At 45.9% G+C, this 24510-nt stretch overlaps 1 protein-coding gene across 1 annotated transcript; it reads right to left on the minus strand.

The window, feature by feature from the left end:
* Positions 1-2014: 2014 nt before the first annotated feature.
* Positions 2015-3624, minus strand: LOC146206248 (uncharacterized). The gene has a single exon (XM_084590862.1). The coding sequence runs from the start codon at positions 3605-3607 to the stop codon at positions 2105-2107; it is 1503 nt and encodes a 500-aa protein (XP_084446988.1). The 5' UTR covers positions 3608-3624; the 3' UTR covers positions 2015-2104.
* Between the last annotated feature and the right edge of the window lie 20886 nt (positions 3625-24510).

The raw sequence follows: 24510 nt of genomic DNA on the forward strand, positions 1-24510 counted from the left end.
ACATTTTCTAGACACCGGTCAAGTTCATTTTGATCGTTAGTACATGTAATTTGACGGAATACAACACAATCATCTGCAAACAAGCGAATATGCGTTCCTGGAGTAACCACATTGACAATATCATTTATATAAATCTGAAAAAGCAAAGGTCCCAAGACGCTTCCCTGGGGCACCCCAGAGGTGACTGGGAGACAACTGGAGCTGCACCCATCGACTGAAACAAATTGCACTCTATTCGTGAGATAATCTGCAATCCATGATATTAAAATGTCTGGAAGATTAATATTTTTTAGTTTTTGAATTAGCTTTCCGTGGTGAACTTTATCAAATGCTTTGCTAAAATCCATAAATATGGTGTCTATTTGACCATTCATATCCAGTGTTTTAGCAAAAGTGTGTACTATTGTAACTAATTGTGTTATTGTAGAATAGCCCTTTCTAAACCCATGCTGACAGTCGCTTAATACGGAGTGTTCTTCAAGAAATTTGTTAATATGTTTAGCAATAATGTGTTCGAGCATTTTACAGCATGCAGAAGTTAAAGAAATAGGACGATAATTTTGCAATAATGTGCAGTCGCCTTTTTTAAAGATCGGAACAACTCGAGCAGTCTTCCATTCAACCGGAAGTTTTGATGACAAGAGAGATTTTTTAAACAACACAAAAAGAAACTTCGCAATTATTTCGGCATAGCGTCGCAAAAATACATTAGGTAAATTATCAGGACCAGAAGAAGTTTTAGGCTTCAATTCTAAAAGCAAAGCAAATACACCAGGGAGGCTAACAAAGTCCACCTCCGATACAGGAAAATATGACGCTCTTTGTACACATTGTGTACCTGCTTCAGAGAATACGCTGTGAAAAAAAGAATTAAAATTACGTGCAATGTCAATCGGATCAGTCAGTGTATCTCCCTCCGATGTTATTTTTGAGATATGTTTCTTGCTATCACTCAGGAAGTTCCAAAATTTACTTGGGTCATTTTTAACAAAATTGGGTAACGTTGTGTTAAAGTACAAGTCCTTTGACTCACGAACCGCACGTTCAAGATTATTTTTAAGCGTTTCAATCTGACTTAACTGGCGGTTCTTTTTCTTAGATCTTTTTAGTTTTCGCTTCAGTTGAATAATCTTCCGCGTCATCCAAGGTGTGCGTTTGTGAACTTTTTTGCATTTATTTGGAACGAAGGTATTTAGACAGTATTGACACATTTCGACGAATCGCTCCCACAGCTTGCAGACATCATTTTCATCGAAACTGGATAAACAAGTTTCCATATGTTCAATCACTGCGGCATCATCAGCCCTAGAATAATCCTTGAAAGATCGTACGTGACTGACTTTTTTGTTGAGGGAAGGGAACTTAACTAAATCTATCGACACGCTTACCAGGTGATGGTCTGAAATGCCTGTTTCAACTGACACAGTATGCATAGAATATTGACGGCTAGCAAAAACTAGGTCTAGTATAGAGGAAGATGTACCTTGTACACGAGTAGGTTGATTTACAATTTGAGCTAAATTATGAGTAAGCATGATATCAAACATAACGTCTGCACTGCTCCCAGATTTAGTACCGCCCTGGAAACGGTCCCAGCACACGTCTGGTAGATTGAAGTCACCTATTAGCAGTATTTTCATATCTCGGAAATAAGACAGGTGATGCTGTAGCTTAATAAGATAGTCGGGTGTGGCATCTGGTGGCCTGTAGCAAGCGTACAGGATAAAAGAATGACCCCAGCAAGAAATTTTCATGCAAAGGCATTCAAGGTCAGGAACGTCATATACGAGGTCGCATTCTACAGAGTCTTTCAAGAGAACGGCTACGCCGCCACCCCTTGAGGTCCTATCCTTGCGAACGACTTTATAATGAGGAGGAAATACCAGGTCATCTGCTAAGTCGTCACGTAACCAAGTTTCCGTCAGGACTGATATGTGTGGGTCGCACTGCAGCAGTTGAATTTCAAGCGAGTCTTTCTTGTTTGCAACGCTGCGTGCGGTAATGTTAACTATTCTCAAGCATTTTTTACTAAATTGGCTCGTGTTACTATGGCAAATCAAGCTATCTGTGTTAGTGAAGAAAGAAGCTGACTTAGATGAACTGCTCACTTTTTCGGTGAGCGGTTTCGCAGCTGCGAGCAACTTCGCGTCACGGGCCGATTTGCGGTGACCTCGTCGTTTTTTTGAACCCTCACTTTATCATTTTTTTCGCAGTCCCATACGTAAGGGATATTATTGATATATAACTTATCAAAAACCAAGGAAACCCGTTCTTTTTTATCTCGATTCAGCTTCGCGCTGTCCCATAGTTTCTTTCTTAGTTCACGAACTTTCTTTGAAAAGTTTTCGCCAATTGAATAATCTTTTCCCTTTAGTTTCTTTCCGTTCTTGAGTATCGCAGTTTTATGTCTAATGTCTAAAAGCTTTATGATTACAGGACGTGTTTTGTCAATATCCGGCTTACCTAACCTATGTATCCGCTCAATAGGGACAGGGTTGAGTCCTAAAATATCATGAAAAATATCTTTGTTTACGGTTTCTTCAAGTGATTCATTTGTTTCCTCTTCAGTTTCCGGGATGCCATAAATGATCAAATTTGACCTCCTACTATAATTCTCAAGCTGCTCAACCCTTGCTTCAAGCCTTTCAATCGTTGTACTCATACAACTAACCTGTTCTTGGCAGAACGTTACTTGGCTTTCAAGCCTGGACAGGGCATCTAATTTGTTTTCTATATTTAGTAATCTGTTCTCTTTTATATCCTTTATGTCAACTGCGATTTCATTAAGTTGTTGCAAAATTAGGGTCATGTCAGGGCCGGGGTTCGATTCAATGTCACCTGCTAACAATAATAATTTCCTCAGACAAAATGTAAAAACCTCTAGCAAGCAGCAAAACCAAGGGCACGGCAGCACCAACAGGAATAGGTCATTAGAACGGAAGCATTTTCCGTACTTTTTGCTCACCTGCACAAGGTAGACAAACGGATTAGTGCTCCGCATTCTGTCGATGCTGCCATGCCCAGTGGCTGCGAAACAAGCGGGAGTCCCATTTATAGCTTGAGTGCACTGTGATGCCCCCTGCAGTCCAGGTTCCTGGCAATCAGCACGTGTTGCCGAAAAACGATGATACAGACGCCAAGATTCCAATGCTGGTGGGCGTATTTCTTGATCGATGTCTTGATGTGTTGAAAGATGGACATGCGCAGAGAGGTTCAGCACGCTGATGTCCGGACAGCCACCGTTGAAACATCCGAGAAGGCCACATAGCTGCACAAGGTAGACAAACGGATTAGTGCTCCGCATTCTGTCGATGCTGCCATGCCCAGTGGCTGCGAAACAAGCGGGAGTCCCATTTATAGCTTGAGTGCACTGTGATGCCCCCTGCAGTCCAGGTTCCTGGCAATCAGCACGTGTTGCCGAAAAACGATGATACAGACGCCAAGATTCCAATGCTGGTGGGCGTATTTCTTGATCGATGTCTTGATGTGTTGAAAGATGGACATGCGCAGAGAGGTTCAGCACGCTGATGTCCGGACAGCCACCGTTGAAACATCCGAGAAGGCCACATAGCTGCACAAGGTAGACAAACGGATTAGTGCTCCGCATTCTGTCGATGCTGCCATGCCCAGTGAGCATGGCAGCATGAATTAAGCATGATTGCGTAGGAATTATTTTGTTTTTTTTTTAATTAGAAGTAGCAAGGCTCTTCTGTAAAAAGAAACAAACATAGAAAACAAACAGACGACTGCAGCCGTACTCACACTGACATGCGGCCAAGACGCAGGGGCCTTCGCTCGCGAACGTCCGCCCAACGCCTTCAGTTCGGGGTGACTTCGCGTCCGAAGCATCACATGACAGGCAGGGCTGTCGTATGCTCCAGAACGCGTTGTAGCCATCAAGTGAACGGCCCCTGGCACGGAGGGTCCACATCCGCTTGAAAATTGGCGCCATTGCCATTACCGGCGTAGATAGGTCGCCCTGGCCCCTCTCCTTTGCGAGAATTTTCCGTATGGGACCTGGGGAATAGCGGTAGGTGGCGGAGATGCCTCGCGCGGAAGCGTCGGAAGCCACAGGATAGCCGCGCGCGCGCTCATCCCACCGCGGCCGTGAAAGCGGTTGGGAAAAGGAAGTCACCATGGAGTTTAAAAATCTGAAATAAAAACGGAAAAGAATATATTTGTTGGGGGCTGGTTTTGGGAGAGGTAAGGGCAGAGGGGGGGTGTAGTAGTAGTGGCGATGGCGTTCTTCTTATCAGCTGGAAGCGGCAATATTGGCGAATCGATTTCGAAAGCGGTCTCGTGCACACTCGGCACCGCCTTGTCCCGTGAGGAACCGCAAGGTGATTCGGAGGAGGCGCACCCGAACGGCTCACCATCAAGCCGCGGAACTCGCGCAGGAGAGAAATCTGCCGCAGGCGGCTGAACAACTGCCGGAACTGAGGCAGTCGGACGTGCCCAAGAGGGCCCCGCCGAATAAATGGCTGCCAGCTCGCATCGCCATTTCTTACACTTCCGGAGAGGAAGGCGTAGACGCTGGAATTCGGGGCCGATTTTGTAGTGCCACGAACCTGCCTTCCCTGGAAGTTCCTGCACTCAGCGCATTACTTAAGCTACGCCCGAGAAGCAGCTCCACTCGCGGTGGGCCAACGAGGCGTTTTTTCGAATTAAAGTGGGCAGTTTATACATGGCGTGGTGGCACCTTAAGGATTCAACTCGCTTACATATTTTTTCCAGCCCCTGCGAATGTTGCTTCTCTGCTTCATAACTCGCATTGAGAGGAAGCCAGGGGCTGATCGTTTTTTAAAGCGGTTACGAAATTTGCCTTTGGAGATGGCAGCGGTTGTGAACCAGTTTTATATCAGAAAATAAAAGGAAAATTGACCTCGCCCTTCGCTGTACTTACTTCCGCAGCATATTCCTCATTTTTAAGTACCGTAAGCCTTCATAGGTTCTTACCGTAGTAGAAGAAATCACAAAATCTAGACCATGTACAGTAAGTACATTCGAGGGAAGAAAAACGTGCAAAAAGCTAGAGAGAAAAGTTTACCATTATAACTGAGCATATTTTTCGGAAAATGTCTGTGAGTAGCACGCATATGAAACATACAGACCAAGATGTTGTGCTTTGGAGCCGCCAATCATAAATTTGGCAGCACACAGTGTTGCAGCTTGTTTTCCAAAACTATTGCCAACTTAGCAACGAACGCATCCATAGATACGTGTGAAAGAATAATTCATAATTATATGGCAGACAGAAAGAAAGAATTCTTGAGAGTGTTATAGCGGGAGATAAACAGTTTGATAGCCACATCTGTCTTCTTTGGACCTTTGCAGGGAGCCAATTGGTTGCCAGCATGGCTGTTCGAAATGACACTGTAAACACTGCGTGGACGAAAGGAGTTGCATGTTATGCGTAACACTAGAGGAAATATTTGAAGTATTGTCATAACCAGAGGATTTTTTAAACGTCAAATTGTATCAATATATTAAGTATTCATTGTTTAGTTATAACTGCTTCAGACGTCGATAACGCAAGGTCCCTCGCTGTTTAACTTCCTGTAAACACTGGTGTACACGTACAAAGGAACTATAATAAACTATAAAAGGAGCCTTACAATATATAATAAATGTGTCGACGACAGTGCAAGCTGCGTCGATTACAACTGCATTGGCTTCAACCTACAGTGCGCCAAGTAGTTTTCAAACTTGAATAGGTAGTACCAAAGCTTTTGCAGATCTCGTTACATAAAAGTTACAAGTTTTGCAAAAAGTAAGACGCCTCTTGCATTCCTAATAACAGTTGTTAGCTCTTCGGTAAGTCGACAAATATCTTCAGAATCTCGTTTTTTATTTCGCATCATTTGCAATTTCCTTCTTTCTTTTGTTGTTGTTGTTGAATCACACGACGCTTAACCTATGGACTTCTATGTTTTGTACGTTACAGTCTGGCAGTAAGGAATGTTCTTTCACAGTGTGCTATTATGTCTCTTAGTTTCCGCCATGGATTATTCACTGTACCTATATTTCGACAGCAAGCGTTTCAGGTGTTTCAACATGATCAATAACGCTGACATCAGCTCCACAGTAATAGTAAAAGCTAGACGCGAGTCAGGAGCCCGACCTCTAAAATCAATAATCATACTAGTGCCTATTATAGCGGCAGTCTATGATATGCGACGGTCTCTTGGAGTCGGGAATCCGCTGTTGTTGGAAATCAAAGAGAGGTCTAATACTGAATGTGACTGCCCTTTATCGCGTGTTGGCTCTGTGACAAGCCGAGATAATGAAGACTAAACGTCATGCTGAAAATCCCTAACATCTCGACTCCCGATTTTTAACGCAATCTAACAATAGGTAAATTAAAATTGCCAGTGAGAATAGCCTAGTATTTTCAAAGCCACGAAGTTAAAATGCAGCCTAGTAAAAGGAGAAACTTAAGTACAAGCTCTGACTTGGAGCTCAACGAAATTCAAATGAAATCCACTCTATGAACAACAACAAAAAAAAAGCGCAGCTGCATAGTCATAAAACAATTACGCCAATACAAACAAGCAAGTTCTGTGTCACTGTCAGTGACACACCAGCAGTGAGGATCCACAGAATAAGGCTATCAGACACCCTAACTAAGCATAAAAGCCAAAACAGCAAAAAAAAAAAAAATATTATCAGACATCTTGTGTCAAGAAAATTCATCGCTGTCTTGAAGAGGGCAGGTGATGCCTTACTCACGCAATATTCTGAACCGGTATTTCTTATCGCGTGAACTTCTACAATTTACTGAGACCAACCTGTCAGAAGCGCGCCCGATTACCACATAGTACCAAGGAAACAATGTCACTGTTGCCTATTATATTTCCAAGTTCTGCAATAGAAAGAAAAGTTCCGGCAGTAGGAGCCCAGGGATGGGGTATGCTGTCTAAGCAATATCGTGCCTATATAAAGTCCCACAGCTAAGAGGTCACTTACATGCACTTACTGCACAAGTTTTGTTTCTTTCGTGATATGTCATCAACTTTATGTTCTAGTGCAGGTTGGACAGGTAGGACAGATAGCATTGGCGAGACAGTAAAAACAAGGTGTCTAAAAACATCAGCGACGGACTTATTAGGCACCGTTTGTCATTTTGATACAGTCGTACATAAGAATTTCTATTGGCGCTTACGCTCTTGTATGCGTGTGATGAGGTTCAACAACGAGCCTCTTAAGCTTCCGTATTCTTTCTACAAATGTATCTGCCACAAAGCAAAGTATCGAGCGTGAAAAGCCTGTATATTCTACTGAGCGTTAAGCTGTCGGTTAAAGTCGGCTGATCTCAAGCAGTAAGAAGCAATGTTCTATTCTATAAGGTTGGAATGTGCACAGTCATAAGGTAAATGAGCTTTCTTAGACCGTGGTTTGTAACCCTAAAGGAGTAGGTTGTTATTGTAGTAAACGAAAATTCTAAGGATGGTTACCATACTCACTAATGCGAAATTAGCGCAGATATTTAACCGTTTTTGAGATATATTTAGGCAGATTATTTGAGCGTTGCTTGTGTGCATGTATGTTCAGTTACAAAGAGAGCAGGAGATCAATCAATTGGGTGAAGGGTGGCAGTCCTGGCCCTACGGGGCTGGGACGGTAGGTCACCGCCGCTTGCGGCGGAGGCTAGCCAGCCACCGAATTTTTATCTGTTGTAGGCCGTCATTGCACCCGCCACCGCTTAGGTGGTGGACGACGGCTGTTGTTGCGGCGCGCGTCTTCCTCTCCCTCTTCTTTTTCTTTCTTCTCTACTTTATCTCTTCTGTCCGCACGAGGCAGCGGAGGTGGCTCAGCTACAGAGCCAGTAGCAGGCCGGTGCATTTTCTTTTCCTTCTTCCTACAGCCACAACAACAATAGTTACAAAGAGCACATTATTTTAGGAGAATTGCTCAGAAGAAAAGAAAGAAGAGCCACGAGCGAGCCGCGCACACCTCGTGGCTCTTTTTTCACTTTTTCTGAGCAATTCTCATCGGTTCGTGACCCAATGCGACCCGCCGATCATGGTGGCTGGAAAGTAATAAAAATACCATGCTCGACAAATTAGGTTCCGGAACAAACCTTGGCACAGAAAATAGACTGGCTATGCTAGCTGAACAGGTCATACACGTGTCGCCTTATAGCCACCTTGTGCGCATTGTAGTGGCTACCGACGTAGCGATGGCATACGATAGCGTGTTACATGCCAAGATATTTAACATAATGGAAAGTATGGGCATTCCCTTGCAGGTCATAAAAGCAGTACACAATCTGCTTAAGGACAGGACGTTTTCTATCCGGATAAACGGAAAACGAATTGGCAATTACACCTCGAACGGAGGCGTGCCACAAGGGTCAGTGTTAGCACCTTTGCTATATAATATCGCACTGATCCCATTGGCGTGGAAATTAGCTGAAATACCATAAGTGCGGTTCATGATATACGTAGATGATGTCACAATTTGGTTTGCTCATAAACAACTTGAGAGACAGAATCAGTATCCGCAAGAGGCTTTAAATGCCATAGATGAGTACGTCCAAGATGCAGGTCTGGAATTGTCACCTCAAAAGTTCAGTTACCTTCATATTGCAAACAAGAATGAAATAAAACAATTGGCATCGCAAAGAGTCACCTTAAAGATTGGAAATCAGGCACTGCAAGAGGTGGACGAGTTGATAGTTATTGGCCTAGAAATTCACAAATCCGGCAAAGGAACACAATAGCAAAAAAGTAGCTGCGACTTCCTTAAACTTGATAAAACGCATTTCGTCTAGGGGAGGAGGAACTCGAGCGGACATGGCAAGACGTTTTGAACAATCTGTGTTACAGCCGGGATACTATACCAGGCCCAATTCCAAAGACTCACGAGGCGGCAGTGGGTGAAATTGGAGACACTAAATGGAAACGGAATGCGCACTATCACGGCCTTGCCAAAACTATCCCTATTCTACAAAAGTTTGCACAGATAAATACATTGACAAAAATAATTGAACAACGAGAGGCAACAAGGAATATGGAGCGAAAGTACGCTGTGCCCATAGCATCCTTGTATAACGAAGTGACAGTGCAAACACCACCAATGGCTGACCCCCTTCCGTGGGAATTCACGACTATTACGACAAACAAGACTACTCGGCTTCGTCGTAAAGAAAACCTGGCATCTCGACCTCTGGTTGATGTACTTCCAGGTACCTGCATTGCATATACGGACGCATAAATTATAGGAAATGGCGGTAGCACAGCAGCTACTAGCCCAACACACAGTGAAATAAAGGTACATAATGAATATGTACCTTGTAATGAATATGTACCTTACATAATGAATATGTAAGGGGTTTTGGCTATGTTAATAAAGTTGAATCCTAAAAAGGCTACCGGACCTGACGAGATACCAAACATGTTTTCAAAACGCTACGCGGAACAAGTGTCCGGCTTTCTGACGCATATTTTTAACTTGTCTATTCAAAAGGGTGAGCTACCACAAGACTGGAGCAAGGCACTCGTTGTTCCTATCTTTAAGAAAGCTGATCGCCTTTCAGTAACTAATTACCGCCCAGTGTCAATAACCAGTGCCTGCTGCAAGTTGCTGGAGCATGCTGTAGCCAATTATGTGCATGAATTTCTTGATCGAAATAATATCTTGACGAAACACCAACACGGATTTAGAAGGAACATGTCGACTGTCACCCAGCTGGTGTCTACTGTTCATGAATTCTCGCGAGTGCTTGATATATCCGGACAAATTGATGTGTTGTTTTTGGATTTTTGCAAAGCCTTCGATAAGGTGCCACATACAAAATTGCTGTATAAATTAGAGAAAATTGGACTACCGCACGATATAATTCAGTGGATAAAGGCATATATTAGCAATAGAACACTGTTTGTTGACATTGGGGGTTGTTTATCTGCTGTACTGCGCGTTTCTTCTGGTGTCCCACAGGGCAGTGTGTTAGGCCCGCTTTTATTTTTAATTTATATTGATGACTTGGTTGATGTACTCAAAAACGATGTGTCTATCAGATTATTTGCTGATGATTGTGTTGTTTTTAAAGAAATTTTATCCACGGATGATCATGCTCTATTGCAAAATGCACTTGTTGAGATTGACAAATGGTGCAAGGTATGGGGCATGGAACTTAACGTGGAGAAAACGGTGCTATTACGGATCACTAGAAAAAAAGACGCCCAGCATTTTTTCTTATAAGCTTCAGGACAGTTTAGTTAAGGAAGTTGAGTTTTATAAGTATCTCGGTGTTACACTCGCGAACAATCTTTCATGGTCCCGTCACATATCAGATATCTGCAGTTCTTCATTAAGAAAATTGTGGTTTATTAAAAGGAAACTTAAAACGGCTCCGATTGAAACAAGGTTGCTTGCCTATAATGCACTTATTAGGACAAAGCTCGAATATGCGGCGATAATTTGGGACCCTCATAACAAAAAAGATATAAATCAGTTGGAGCGGGTACAGAGAAAAGCTATTCGCTTTGTATTCAGCAAATATAAAAGGCTAGATTCCCCATCACTTATGATGAAGCAACGCGGTATCCCTCTATTACAGACGCGTAGAAAAGTTAGCAGGTTAATATTTTTGTACAAAATTCTTACAGGTAAGGTAAGTTTAGATTCAAGTAATTGCATAAAGCGATCAACAGCACGAAAAACCAGACATAGTCACAATAATTCCTTAGTCCCAATTTTTGCGCGCACGGAAGCATTCAAACAAAGTTTCTTTCCAAGAACCATTACAGATTGGAATTCCTTGTCGGTAAAAATAACGGAGTCAAATAATTTCGCAAAGGAACTCGAAGATTATCTCATGCAATTTTTTAAAATTTGTAGTCTGTAATTGTATCATTCACCATTGTTTTCTCCAAGATTTTTGTGTGTTTCTGCATGTTTTATGGTCTTGAGCAATGTGTATGATGTATCAAGCTGGCAGCTAGTTTTTGCACCACTCTTGCATGGGCCGTAATGGCTTGCAATATTTGTAAATAAAAATAAAAAAATAAATGTTTCAGAATACCCGGACCCGCTTGTGATGGAACCCTATGCAATCCGCGATGCTATGGAGGCCATAAATGAAATAGACTCCATAACAGTAGCTCACATCTATACAGACTCCTTAGCCGCCATAAAACAACTGAATAAAGTGACAAAGACACTATGTGTAACCCAGAAAATCTACGCACTCAATAAAAAAATAAAACAAAAATACGCATTCAAATACATTGGACATAAGACGATGCTGAGAACGCTGAGCAGAAAAAAGTTTACCACCTCACACACGAAGTTCCAAACTAATGCGCCCCCTACCAGGCTCCCTTTTGATGCCCGCTCCAGTGTTCCCATTTTAGCATCCTCTTTAAGGAAAAGTACATGTGCCCTCATTCCCCAGTGTACTTTCCCCCTTCCTCCTGACTTAACGAGATTGGAGGAGGTTTCCCTTAGAAGGATAACAGCTAGGACGGCCCTTACCCCGTCGGTAACATGCCGATGGGAATCTCAAGCAGACATCGGACCCACCACATGCCCGAAGTGTTGTACACCAGCTGCAAAAGTGGATGTTCGCCACCTGCTGTGGACTTGTGCAGGGACAAGGGCATCAAAGACACGGATTGTGCAGGAAGTGGGACTAACCGCAACAAGGGAAGAGGACTTCAACAAATGTCTCTCCGACAACGATAAGAGTAGGAGCCTGCTCCGGTTCCTTACGGAAAATAATTTACATGACTTTTTATAATATGCCTTGGCAAGCTTGCGTAATAAAAAAAATATATTGTCACGAAGACAGGGATTTATGGGAATCGGCAGCAGGGGCAGATACACACAGTCAAGACAGAGGTTCCCGGAAAACGGTAACACAAAGACACAAGCTCAAGAGTCCAGAGTCCTAGCTAGCCGAAGCGCGCGAGAGTTTCCAACTTCTTCGTCTTTCCAGCGCTACCTCGAACCGGCAGGTGGCATTATTCCCCCCCCCCCCCCCCCCTCGAAAAAAAAAAAAAAAAAAAACCGCAAGCTCACAGAAAAAAAAACTGATCCGGATGGCAAATACGACTTTCAGAGGGTAAAATGCGGCTATGCGAAGCACATGCACCACGTCAGACGAGCACTGACGACTAGAACTCGGTACAGTTCCGTCTGGAATAACCTCGTACGTAACTTCTGAGAGGCGACGCAACACTCTGTAGGGTCTGAAGTAATGATTGAGAAGTTTTTCTGACAGGCCTGGGCGCCGGACAGGTGTCCACACCCACACTTTGTCACCAGGCTGGAACACGACACAGCGATGGCGGTCGTTATATCGGCATGCATCTGTTGCTTTCTGTTTTGTAATGTGATTACGGGCGAGTTGGCGAGCTTCCTCAGCGTAGTTGGTGAATGCTTGTGCGTCAGCGGTAAGCAGCTGGTCATCAGCCGCACATGGCAGCATAGCGTCGTGCATGGTCTGTACATCGCGTCCGTATACTAGGCGAAACGGAGTGAATCGAGTTGTTTCTTGGACGGCCGTGTTATATGCAAATGTGACATAAGGTAATATCTCGTCCCATGTTTTATGCCGGACATCCACATACATGGCGAGCATGTCCGTTATTGTTTTGTTTAGTCGCTCAGTAAGGCCATTAGACTGAGGATGGTAAGCAGTAGTCTTTCGGTGATGTGTCTGGCTTAGTTGGAAAGCTTCTTCAAGAAGACGTGCTGTAAATGCCTTGCCACGATCAGTGATGACGTATGAAGGGGCGCCATTGCGGAGGACAATCTGCGTCATGAAAAATTGTGCCACTTCGGAGGATGTTGCACGTGGCACCGCCATAGTTTTCGCGTAACGTGTCAGATAATCTGTAGCCACGATAATCCACTTATTGCCAGCTGACGATAGAGGAAAAGGGCCAAGAAAGTCCATACCAATTTGGTCGAATGGTACTACCGGTGGGGGAATAGGCTGCAGGAAACCCGCTGGCTTCAATGGCGGTATCTTGCGTCGCTGGCACTCGCGGCAACCTCTAACATATCGATGAACGGTGGCGGTAAGTTTGGGCCAGTAGTAGGCCTGGCGCACTCTGGTAAGAGTGCGTGCAAAGCCCAAGTGTCCAGCGGTGGGTTCATCATGGCAAGCATGAAGGATTTCATCGCGCAGATCTGCAGGGATGACTAGAAGATAGGCTTGGTCACTGTTGCCGGCGCTTTTCTTGTAGAGGATTCCGTCGCGCGTACAGAAGGATGACAAGTTCTTAGCAAACAGTCGAGATACTGCAGAATCGAAACCCTCCACATGATCGATCACAGTTTTGAGGTCTGGATCAGCCCGTTGCCGGGCCTTTAAATCAGAGGAACTGATAATGCCAAGAAAATGGGCGTCTTCATCTGTACTGACATGGGCCAACTCCACGGGTGATCGAGACAGTGTGTCAGCATCTTCATGTTTACGTCCGGATTTATAAAGGATAGAGTAATCAAATTCCTGCGTATACGAAGGCTCCACCGTGCAAGACGTCCTGATGGATCTCGAAGACTAGCCAGCCAACACAAAGCATGATGGTCTGTCACAACTTTAAATTTACGGCCGTAGAGGTAAGGTCGGAATTTCATTGTGGCCCAAACGACGGCGAGACACTCCTTTTCAGAAGTTGAATAGTTTGATTCTGCCCGAGAAAGGATGCGGCTGGCATAAGCGATCACTTTTTCCTCGCCTTGCTGGTACTGGACCAGAACAGCACCCAGACCGACGTTGCTGGCGTCGGTGTGAATTTCGGTGGCAGCGTCCTCATCGAAGTGTGCAAGAACGGGAGGGTTGTGCAGCCGTTGGCGCAGCTCGGTGAATGCCTCCTGCTGCTCGGAAGACCAGACATACGGGACGTCATCACGTGTCAGGCGCGTCAAAGGTTCTGCAATTTTGGCAAAATCGGCAATGAAACGGCGATAGTACGCGCACAGGCCCAAGAAACGCGGACTGCTTTCTTCGTGGTAGGGATGGGAAAATTGGCTACAGTGGCTGTTTTATCAGGATCAGGCCGGACACCGTCAGCGCTAACCACATGACCGAGAAATTTCAGCTGCTGATATACAAAGGGACATTTTTCCGGTTTGAGTGTCAAATCGGCCGAGCGAAGAGCGTCCAATACCGTTCGCAGCCGCTTAAGATGTTGGTCAAACGTTTTTGAAAACACGATGACGTCGTCCAAATAAACCAAACAGGTTTGCCATTTAAGACCAGCAAGTACGGTGTCCATCATTCTCTGGAACGTCGCTGGCGCTAAACACAGACCGAAAGGCAATACTTTAAATTCATATAAGCCATCGGGTGTAACAAAGGCAGTCTTTTCCCGATCGCGCTCATCAACTTCTGTCTGCCAATAACCACTTTTTAAATCAGTGGAGGAAAAGAACTTGGCGTTGCGAAGTCAATCGAGTGAATCGTCGATACGGGGCAACGGATATACATCTTTTTTTTTTTTGTGATGTCATTCAGTTTCCTGTAATCAACGCAAAAATGCAGCGTGCCATCCTTTTTCTTAACCAACACGACTGGCGACGACCACGGACTTTTAGACGGCTGAATAACATCATCATTAAGCATTTCCTGGACTTGTGTCCGAATTGCCTCACGTTCTTTGGCCGAAATACGGTACGGCTGCTGTCGAATAGGTCGGGCATCGTCAGACGTTAAGATGCGATGCTTGGTGATAGAAGTTTGCCGGACTTTCGATGATGAGGCAAAGCACGGGGCGTACTCCAGCAGTAAGGCACGCAGGTCGCGTTGTTGACAGACAGAAAGGTCACTGCTACCATCGATGTGGTCTAGAACACTGGGAGTATCAATAATGTCAGACGCAAAACATTCAGAAACTTCCTTTAACAGTTCGCCGAAAGCGATGGCAGTAGAGCGATAGAGGTGGCGAGATTCATTCGTGAAGTTCGTGACGAGAAGCTCAGAGTGACCATTGCTGAGAATAATTAAGCTTCGAGCTGCACAGATGCCATGAGAAAATAAAAGCGAACGGTTGCCTTCAGCTATTATCGGCCCGTCACAAAGCCCGTCGCACACAACACTCATAAACACGCTGGAGCGGGGAGGCACTGAAACACACTCGGCTGAAACTCGTAAGGCGCACGTACGTTGGCCATCGGTGGGGCTGGCAGCCGCTTTCTCTCTTGAGAACGAGACCGTTCGCTGTCGGAGATCGATGATGGCGCCATATTCCCGCAGGAAATCCACACCGAGAATCAAATCACGAGAACATTCCCGGAGAACGACGCAGCTGACAACGAACGTTGACGTGCGAATCTGGATTCTAGCCGTGCACTGTCTAATGGGAGTAATTACATGCCCCCCATCCGTGCGTATTTGCGTGCTACACCATGGTGTCGTAACCTTCATAAGGTTCGCTGCCAGTTTCCCACTCAAAATATAAAAGTCTGCTCCGGTATCCACTAAACCGCTGACATTATGGCCATCGATGCACACAGGGATGTCCAGCGATAGCCGGCCTCGTGAACCAAATGCTGTCGTTTCTGCTCCAAAATCCATATCTGTTCTCATTGAGGGGACTTCTTTGTGCTGACATTTAGCGGCCCCGCCCCCGGAGGTCGCTCTACTCAGTTTTCCCGGTGGGGGCTTGGCGAACGACCAGGCGGTGCTCGCGAAAAGTCACCAGTTGTTGAAGGGGATTGCCGACGTGGGGATGGCGACCTGGATTGTCGGCGCGCCATCCGGAGGCTCTCTTGTGCGAGGTTGTCTCCAATGTCACGAGGTAGTTGACCGAACGTGCGTCTAGGTGCGTTGGTGTAAAAACCCTCCGGTCCGAGTTACCGATAAGGGCACCACCGGAAAATGTGACCAGGTTCCCCACAGTGGTAGCAAAGGCGGCGGCTCCGAGGGGCCTGACAGACGTCCATTCGTCGAATGTTTGACCACGGTGGCCGCACGTACCGCGTTGGCTGCTGTGCAGGAATGTATTGCGTTGGCTGCTGGACGGGCATGCACTGGGTTGGTGGTAACGTAGACAACGGAGCTTGGACGGGAACTGGGCGTCGGAGAATGTCAGCGTAAGTCGGACGAGAATAATCAGGAACAGGGATACTTTGAGCTTCAGCAACATGCAGAGATGGCTGCGTGACTTGCTGAATCTCTTCGCGGATCATATGTGCGAGAGAATCACCCCTGGGTTGGAACGTGCCACAAACCTTCTGCAGTTCCTCGCGTACAATTGCACGAATAAGATCTCGGAGGTGTTCAGTATTGCTTACAGCATCTGCAAGAGGCTCGGCAGCAGTCGTAGCGAGGATTGGGCTGTCGTAGACCGCCGAGCGGCGCTGGTGTAGGATCTTTTCCATGGTGACCGCCTCTGTTAAAAATGAGGTAACTAGTAGGTGGGCTACGTACAAGACCAGCAAAAAGCTGTTCTTTAACCCCATGCATCAGGTGGCGCAGCTTTCTGTCTTCAGACATGTTGGGATCCGCACGTCGAAATAGTTTCGTCATGTCCTCAACATACATCATGACGGACTCGTTTGGCATCTGTTTCCGAGATTGTAGAGCCCGTTCTGCTCGTTCGCGCCTATCCAGGCTGACATACGCCTCTATGATAAGACGGCGAAACTGAGGCCATGATGTTAATGTGCCTTCTCGGTTCTCATACCATGTCAAAGCATGGTCTTCCAGGCAGAAAATGGCGTTCCGTAGCTTTAAGTTGTCCCACTGATCAAAGGATGCGACTCGTTCGAACTGAGTTAGCCAATCCTCAACGTCTTCATGCGCAGTACCATGGAACGATTTCGGCACTGGGGGGTTTTGAAAGTAAACAGGAGCACCTTGCATGACCGACGTAGTGCTTTGCGTGGCTGGCCGGAGGCTCGTTGTTGAAGTGGACTCCAGAGGCCCGTGTTCGGGAGGAAGGCCCAGGCTCCTCCGGCTGACGCGATGAACTGGCTGTCCACAGGCAAAAGCTCGGTGTCGTTGGTTCGCGAAGGGGTGTGCGACATTTAGAGGACAATTACCCAGCACCTCCACCAAAACTGTCACGAAGACAGGGATTAATGGGAATCGGTAACAGGGGCAGATACACACAGTCAAGACAGAGGTTCCCGGGAAACGGTAACACAAAGACACAAGCTCAAGAGTCCACAGTCCTAGCTAGCCGAAGCGCGCGAGAGTCTCCAGCTTCTTCGTCTTTCCAGCGCTACCTCGAACCGTCAGGTGGCAATATTGTTACCCTGCTTAGCTGCTTACTGAGAAGTTAGAGATGAAAAAAGAGGAAGAGGGAGGTGCGCGCAGACTAAGCATTTACCTGTATTAAAACTTTTTCATCCGCTAGAATATTTATTGCCAGGCTTTAACAGACCTCAACATACATACATCAAAATACATCGCAGGAAAAAATAACCCGCCAACTTGTACGAGTATGACTTTGACACACAAAAATTGACACACCCAAGGATGCGGGATCAAGTACCAGCAGCGGCAGCCACTTTTCGATGGATGCGAAAAGCACGGCGTCCGAGTGCTGTTGCGATGTCAGTGCACATTAAAGAACCCCAAGTAGTCAAAATTTCCGGAGCCCTTCAGTACGGCGTATTTCATAGCCTGAGTCGCTTTGGAACGTTAAACACCATGAACCAACCATCCTGAGTCGCTTTGAAACGTCAAACCCTATAAACCAAGCCAAATCAGAAGGAAAAGCCGAAGACAGAACAGTCCGTAGAATGGATCACGTGACGTCGTACAAAGGTGTATGTCGTTTCATCAGTCATATATTATCTTTAAGTCTAATACTAAGTCACATAGGGTAATACTTAGTGATATAATATAATAATAGGTCATGTAATTATGACATATCCTGTGATGCCACAATGTCATGAGACACAAAAATAAACGTAGAAAATGGTCATGTGAGATGTATGTAAGGCAATACTAATTATGTAACGTCATGGCAAAGTCATGATAAGAACTATTGAACGGAACGACAGAACAGCGCTGACAGGCGGGACAGTAAAAAAGAAAAGACAGACACAAGCACATACTAACGACATAACGACTTAATCAACCGTACAGTTTAATCTTTATATTTGGCGATGATTGTGGTCTTGTTCAAAAACAACTCACAGTTTTCGCAATGGGGGAATTAGGGATTCTTATCTCGGCGCGAATGGGTTTCTTTGTCATGCGCGTGTTCGCGTAGTCACTCCGTGACGCATCGTCCGTCTATTTCGATGTAAAATCGGCCGCATGACAGTGGAATCTTACAGAGAACAGAACAAAAAAAAAACTGTTGACAAATTTATTCCGGTATTTCACTGACATGTCTTTTACTTCGTTGGTTCACTATCTTGCACAGTCCTCCTTATTCTCTGACTTTGAGCATGCGCACTCGCGCCCCGCTATTCTCCGATCCCCCTAACCGATACTGTCCCCTATTCTAAAATTCTCCAAAACCTTCTTCTTTCAGCTAGTATTTACTTTGCTATGCTGAAAGGATAACGTTTGCTATCCCAACTATCTGAGTGGCCCGACTGACAGGGAGAAAGGGTCTTCTGGGAACACGGGGAGTACATTCAACATACATGGCAGTCCAAGCCCACAAGTTTCAGATCTAAAAGCTTGTTGTCACATGGGAAGCTATGTAGTCGCTTTTAGCTCATTAAGTTCAGTACCGAGCATGTCAAAAATCTGTGCACCCTTTCGAGGGCCGTTGTCTTTGCTGTGAAATCCTAAAACAATATAATCAACGTAACGCATAACTTCAACAACGGTGTTGTCGTCAAGCTTGGTTTAAGTCGTCTATCGCGCGAGGCTAAAAATAAGTCACTGAGATTGGGAGTGAGGCTGGATCCAATGCAAACTCCTTGATTTTGAGTGAAAATCCTGTTGGCTATACTAGCGAACGTCGAGTGCAAATAAAAGCTATCTTTCCAGAAACATGCTAACATTCATACAAGAGTTCTGGAACTTTGTGGCTCCGTGACGATCACTGCGATTGCTTATTTCGGCAGTCCCAGCGCACTGCGGCAGGGAATAATACAAGTCCTTAACACCTACCGAAAAGGCGCTTACATGGGCTGGGCACACATTTTGAAGAAACTGACACTGTCTAGGCTCTATGATGAGGAAAGGGTCTTCAACACCAAGGTGTGACAGGAACTTCTGCAGTAACCCCGCTGCCTCGATCGCATTGCCACGCATCTCGTTTGGACACAATAGCACGGAAAGGGCAGTTTTCTTTGCATGTCTTGGCACTGAAGAAGGCGTTCAGGCCAGAAGCCTTGGCAGAAGAGGCTAGTCATGAGAGTTCAGTGCATTCAGAAAGTTGAACTGCCTGCTCTTGCACTTTTGGCGGTTTCACAAATTTCATTTTTCTGAAGTTGGCTTGGATTGCAGCTTGGGCCTTATCCTTGAGAGATGGTTTGCCAAGACTACGAAACCATGCACCTTGTCCAACTGAAGGAGCTTGACGCGGGTGATAGTGTCAACCCGCGCAACACAGCAAAGGACACGACGAAGACAGACACACACCCAAGCGCTGAAAAATCTGCTCTTCGTCAAAAGCATTTGCTGCTCTTAATGACATCTTTTACGAGACAAACTGCACCGTGCTAAGGAGGATAAAAATGAAGTCGAAAAAGTTGTGTAAATAAATGAACTTGGAGGTTCTGGTTCGTTCCATCGAGAAGTCTGAACTTAATGCATTCTTTACTGCAAAGACCCACAAGCCGGGTCAGCCGCTTCGCGTTATAATTTCGGAGAATGGTAGTTGCAAAATCAGTAGTTGTGTTCCTTCAGTAAAAGCTCAAGTGCTCTCAATCGACGATCATTTCTTATTACGAGGTTCGAGTGACGTAATCAAGTATATATCCCAAGGAGGTTTAGAAAGGATGTTCAGCATGTTCGATATACGCTAAAGACCTGTGCTATTCGATGCCTCAAGATGGTCGCATGCGCGGAATAGGGTATCGAAGCTTACGGGTCGGGTCTCCTGGCTTTCCGAATGCTGCAGGGACATTCGTAAGAGGGTTTCCTTGAGTTGCTTGCTCTGCACCTGAAGTCAACTATTGCTCACTGGCAAGGAAACCGGTACGCTCAAAAAAGCGGGATTCGCATAGGGTCTTGCATTGCTCCGGTTCTCAGCGACCTATTTCTAGCCCGGAAAGGCAGAATCTTGGTATCCCTTTTAGTAGGTTCCCCTGTAGTCAAAGTGTTTCGTTTTGTGGACGAAGACGTAGTCGTTTTTGACCACAGGATGACAACCGTAGCAGAAACCCTGATCTTGAGTGGCGTTGGGAATTTCAAGCAATGCATGAAGCAACGTCAAGTGACATACAAGGTTTCGTTGGAAGGATCCATCCTGTTTTTAGATCTACGGCTCGCGTTTTCAGAGAGTCACAAATGCTGGAAATATGAAGCATGGAGCTGGAAGCAGCTGTTGCCGTTTTGGTAGGATCTAAGAGAGCGATCGTCAGCATGCGCCTGAAGAATGCAATCCACAGATCTTGCGCTCATTAAATGCAAGAAAATTTGCACAATCAGGCGGCTTGTCTTCACGATAGGTTACCCTCTGGTCATAGTTGCTTCTGTTTCTGAAAGCCTTTTGAAAAAAGAAAATCGAGAAGCAAGTGCTACCAGCAGGGATGAAGAAACGCCGCAAAGGAGGGTGGTCATTGTGCCGTATATATACACAAAGTACCACCCCTTCTCATGATGGCCGGGACAAAGTTGGTGACGAAATCCCTCTGGAACAGTTTTAAACAGTCAGAATAAGGAGATGCGGCTGTGGGTGAAAGACAGGCCCAAAAAGAAATATTTGAAGCGCGCCGCCGAGCTCGCAGAAGAGTTTCAGGCCAGGTACGACGTAGGAAAAGAGAGCTTGCGGGCAGCCGCAGAGCACCAAAGTGGTTTCATGAAGCGCCCAACGCGGAAGTGAGAACCGAGTACCCACCATATCTCTGCACAGAAAGGAAATAGTGAGGAGGACCGCGTAAATGGTGACGCCGTAAGAAAAACTTTTGACGAAGAAAAGAGGGAGAAGGAACGTGCTAAAGCTTTTAAGAAGAGTAAACCGGCAGTCTGTGTCCGCTGTAATGAATCCGGGCACATAGCAAGCGGCTGTCGAACGTAGAAGGTATACTCTTTTCGCTCACTACCTTCGACGCGGAAAACATGAGCCTGTGGAGCCGTACATGCCTGAAAAGGCCCGTAAATGGGAAGCAGTGTCATGTTCTGCGCGACTATGCCACCACAGTGTATGAGGTGAACGCCGCGCTTGTTTCACCTCATGATTTCACCGGCGAGTGCGTGCGGCTCAGACAGGTGGCGAGGAAGGACAGCGTTTGTCTCCCGGTCGCGCGCGTTGCAATTGAGGGTTCGTTTGGTGTATTGCATAGAGAAGCGGCTGTGACGGTGACCTTGTCAAAGCAGTGCCTTACCTCTTTTTTAACCATTCAGAGGCTCATATGGAGAAGAGGGCCTTGAGCTACAGGGACCGTTTTGTACACGCGCTTAACGAGCTTTGAACCCCGCGAAATCACTGGCCAGTTGAAACATTCAGGTGAAGCTAAAGAGCATGCTCTGTGCGAATGAAATACTCGCGTAGACGCAGCGACAGTTGCTTTTGAGAATGAGATGCCTTCTGCGCCACCTAGTGCCTCCAACAAAGAAATTGAAACCTCTCTAATGCCTTCCCAATGGGGCTACGACACTATCCGAGTTTTGAGGCGTTATGCCAGTGAAGGAATGACGAGAAACAATGTTTTTGAACAGAAGCGCGCGCGAGCAATCTATCGGCCAGCGAACGGAGCCATACCGCGTCGTTGTGAGAGAAAAGCACGAAGAGGCAGGACGCGACTCCGGAGAGGGCGCTTAAAAGTAAACGCTTTAAAATGATAGGGGAGAAGCACGTCACCTGTGCTTCACCATTCAGGGTGGCTTTATTATTATTTTTTTTTGGTAAGTTGGGGACATAGTGCAGGAGAAAGCTACTTTGTCATTCTTGTAGCCTAATTTAAGAATTGTTGTTTGTTTAGTTGTCTGGCATAGCTCAGGAGGAGGTGACGCTCTTGCCTTGCCGGAGTGGAAGTATTGAACTCATCCCTAATGCCCTGCCTGAGACCTTCGGCCTTCAGACATTTGCACTTCTGGACAGAACCGGGGACCGGAGACCAGCCCAGCTGATACGGCCTCTTCAGGGGACAACTAGGAGGTTTGACCCATTTCGAGACCTCTCCGAACGATGGACAAGCTGTTATGATCGGGCTTTTAGCCGCGGTTCGCGCGGCTCCTGCAGCGATCCGAAGACTGGAGCCGAGCGGGTGCCGCCGAGCGCCTGATGTCCCTTGACAAGTCCCGATGTTGCGCCGCATAATACCAGCGTATTGAGGGGAAGGCTCGGTGCCGGACAAGGTTTGACAAAACTTATTCTAAATGGCGCCTTTATATCAGCGGTGGTAGTGTCACCTCCCCGCCCCATCGCTATGGCTCTGACAGACACTAGTGCCTACTATGTAGTATACGAGTACGCACCACCACCGTCCAGCTCTACTCCGTCGTGCAAATGCAGACGACAATGCGGCACACACAACGGAGGCGTCAAGATTGCCGCCTACTTTGAAATCTCTTGTCTTTTGCGTTTCTAGCAAAATTTTTTTTTATGCTCTTGAGAAAACATTTGTATTTCTTGCAAAATAAAGTACACCTATTTCTAATAGTGAATTCACATGTTTGTGTTTTCGTCCATTCTCCTAATATGGCGCAAAAACAGACGACAATTCGGCACCGAGTAAACGCAGGCGCAAAACTTGGCGTCTGCTTTGGAGCTTTTTAGCATTGGCTGCGTAACGTTTTGCTGATGAAATTACATTTAACTAAATCAGATACGGTTTAATAAAACTTTTTTTAATTGTGTGATAAAATAATTCTGCCTTTCATCTAAGACATTTTAATTCTATATATATTCTGTAATCAGCAGTGCGCACGTTTGTGGGCTGATTTGTTCTCTTGGAATATAGAGTCAGTAAGCCACAGCTCTAGGACCATGCAGTATTCCACTGCCGAGATTGTGCGTTTTAGACGGCTTTTTAAAACACTTGGATCGAAGCAATGTTTGTCAGAATATTGACGAAAGCCATCCTATAGGTTGACGCTTCGCTTACTCGTCGGATGGTCTGCAAAGTGAACTCAATTTCGATTTATTTTTGCAATTCATGTTTCGTGCTTTAGAGTCCTCTACCGCATTCATTTTTCGGTTGGCACCCGGATTATATTCACTGGCGCTCGTGTTAATTGCGTTGGCACTCGGATTAAATTGGTTGACGTTGACATTATTCGAGGTGGCGCTTGGATTAAATACTCTGGCGCCTTGATTAAATGCTTGGCACTGGAATTAAATTACACGGCGCGCAGATTATATCAGTCGGCGCTCTGATTATTTCCGCTGGCACAAGGATTAAATTCAGTGGGAAAATCTGTAGTGACACTAGTAGTAGTAGTAGACACTACTGATACTAGCGACTCCAAAACCGTGATCTCAAATTACGTTAGAAGCAGGGTACACCTCTCTGCCAAATGTCTGCTAGCCACACCAGCCCCCCACCGCCCCCTACGTGCTGAGCTCATCTGGGTACCTGAACACTCGGGAATTTAGCTCGAGGGGGGGGGGGGGGGGGAGGGGGGATTTCTCGAAGGAGCGCATGCATGTCTTCGCTAAGCTCACCGCACACTTCTGCGCCGAACGGCAACACTACCCATCACCACCAGGGAACAGTATCTCTGGCGACGATTGCAAACGAGAACCCTCCCCAATCCCTCCCTATTATCCCACTGTCAATCGATCCCGCCAACCTGCCCTCTCTGCCAAGCCCCTAAAGCGACACTGACCCATATCTTACTACCTGACCAGCGTCTCCTCCCCCCAGCGGATGACAGCTGGTTTACTGTCTCATTAAAAGCAGCCATTTATTACCAAGACGAAACAACAATAAACGGCGTTTGGAGCTTCTATATAATGAGTAACCAGCCGACGCGAGCATTTTTATCATGAAAATGCACCGCGTGTTTGAGCTGTCAATGCCAAGTCCCCACTGATCCATTAGCGCTGGCTCGAGAGTTGCAAGTACAAAAGTAAGTTCAAGTCAAGACCGAGGTCGGCGTGTTTTTCGTTGAGACATATACACAGTAACGAACCCCGAAGCTCCTGCTGTGGTCTCTCTCTATGCCACTTTATGTTCGCGGAATTTATATTTTTCAAAACTAAGCGCGTGAGCGTGACTGATGAGTCCAACAACGCGTAGGAAGGAAAATCCAGCGTAGGACCAACAAACAATTTATGAACATGCATGGAAGAAGTCCAAGCGGCATATGTACGGCCGGCGGAAGGCGCCAAGTGGAACTGTTTACATCTCGGATTTGTTATTTACGCTATCTAATCATGTTCGGCTTCGAGTATTCACGCACCTGACATTATTTGCATGTACAGCTTTCCTAGGGCTCCACTTCGTACAATACGCATGCCTGGCTATCGACTG

Source organism: Amblyomma maculatum, chromosome 1 (genome assembly GCF_055883805.1).
Source record: "Amblyomma maculatum isolate TAMU_Amacu chromosome 1, ASM5588380v1, whole genome shotgun sequence".
NCBI classification, from domain to species: Eukaryota; Metazoa; Arthropoda; class Arachnida; order Ixodida; family Ixodidae; genus Amblyomma; species Amblyomma maculatum.

Excerpts from the sequence above, each read along its gene's own strand:
- LOC146206248 (XM_084590862.1), bottom strand. The coding sequence starts at position 3,607 with ATGCGGAGCACTAATCCGTTTGTCTACCTTGTGCAGCTATGTGGCCTT.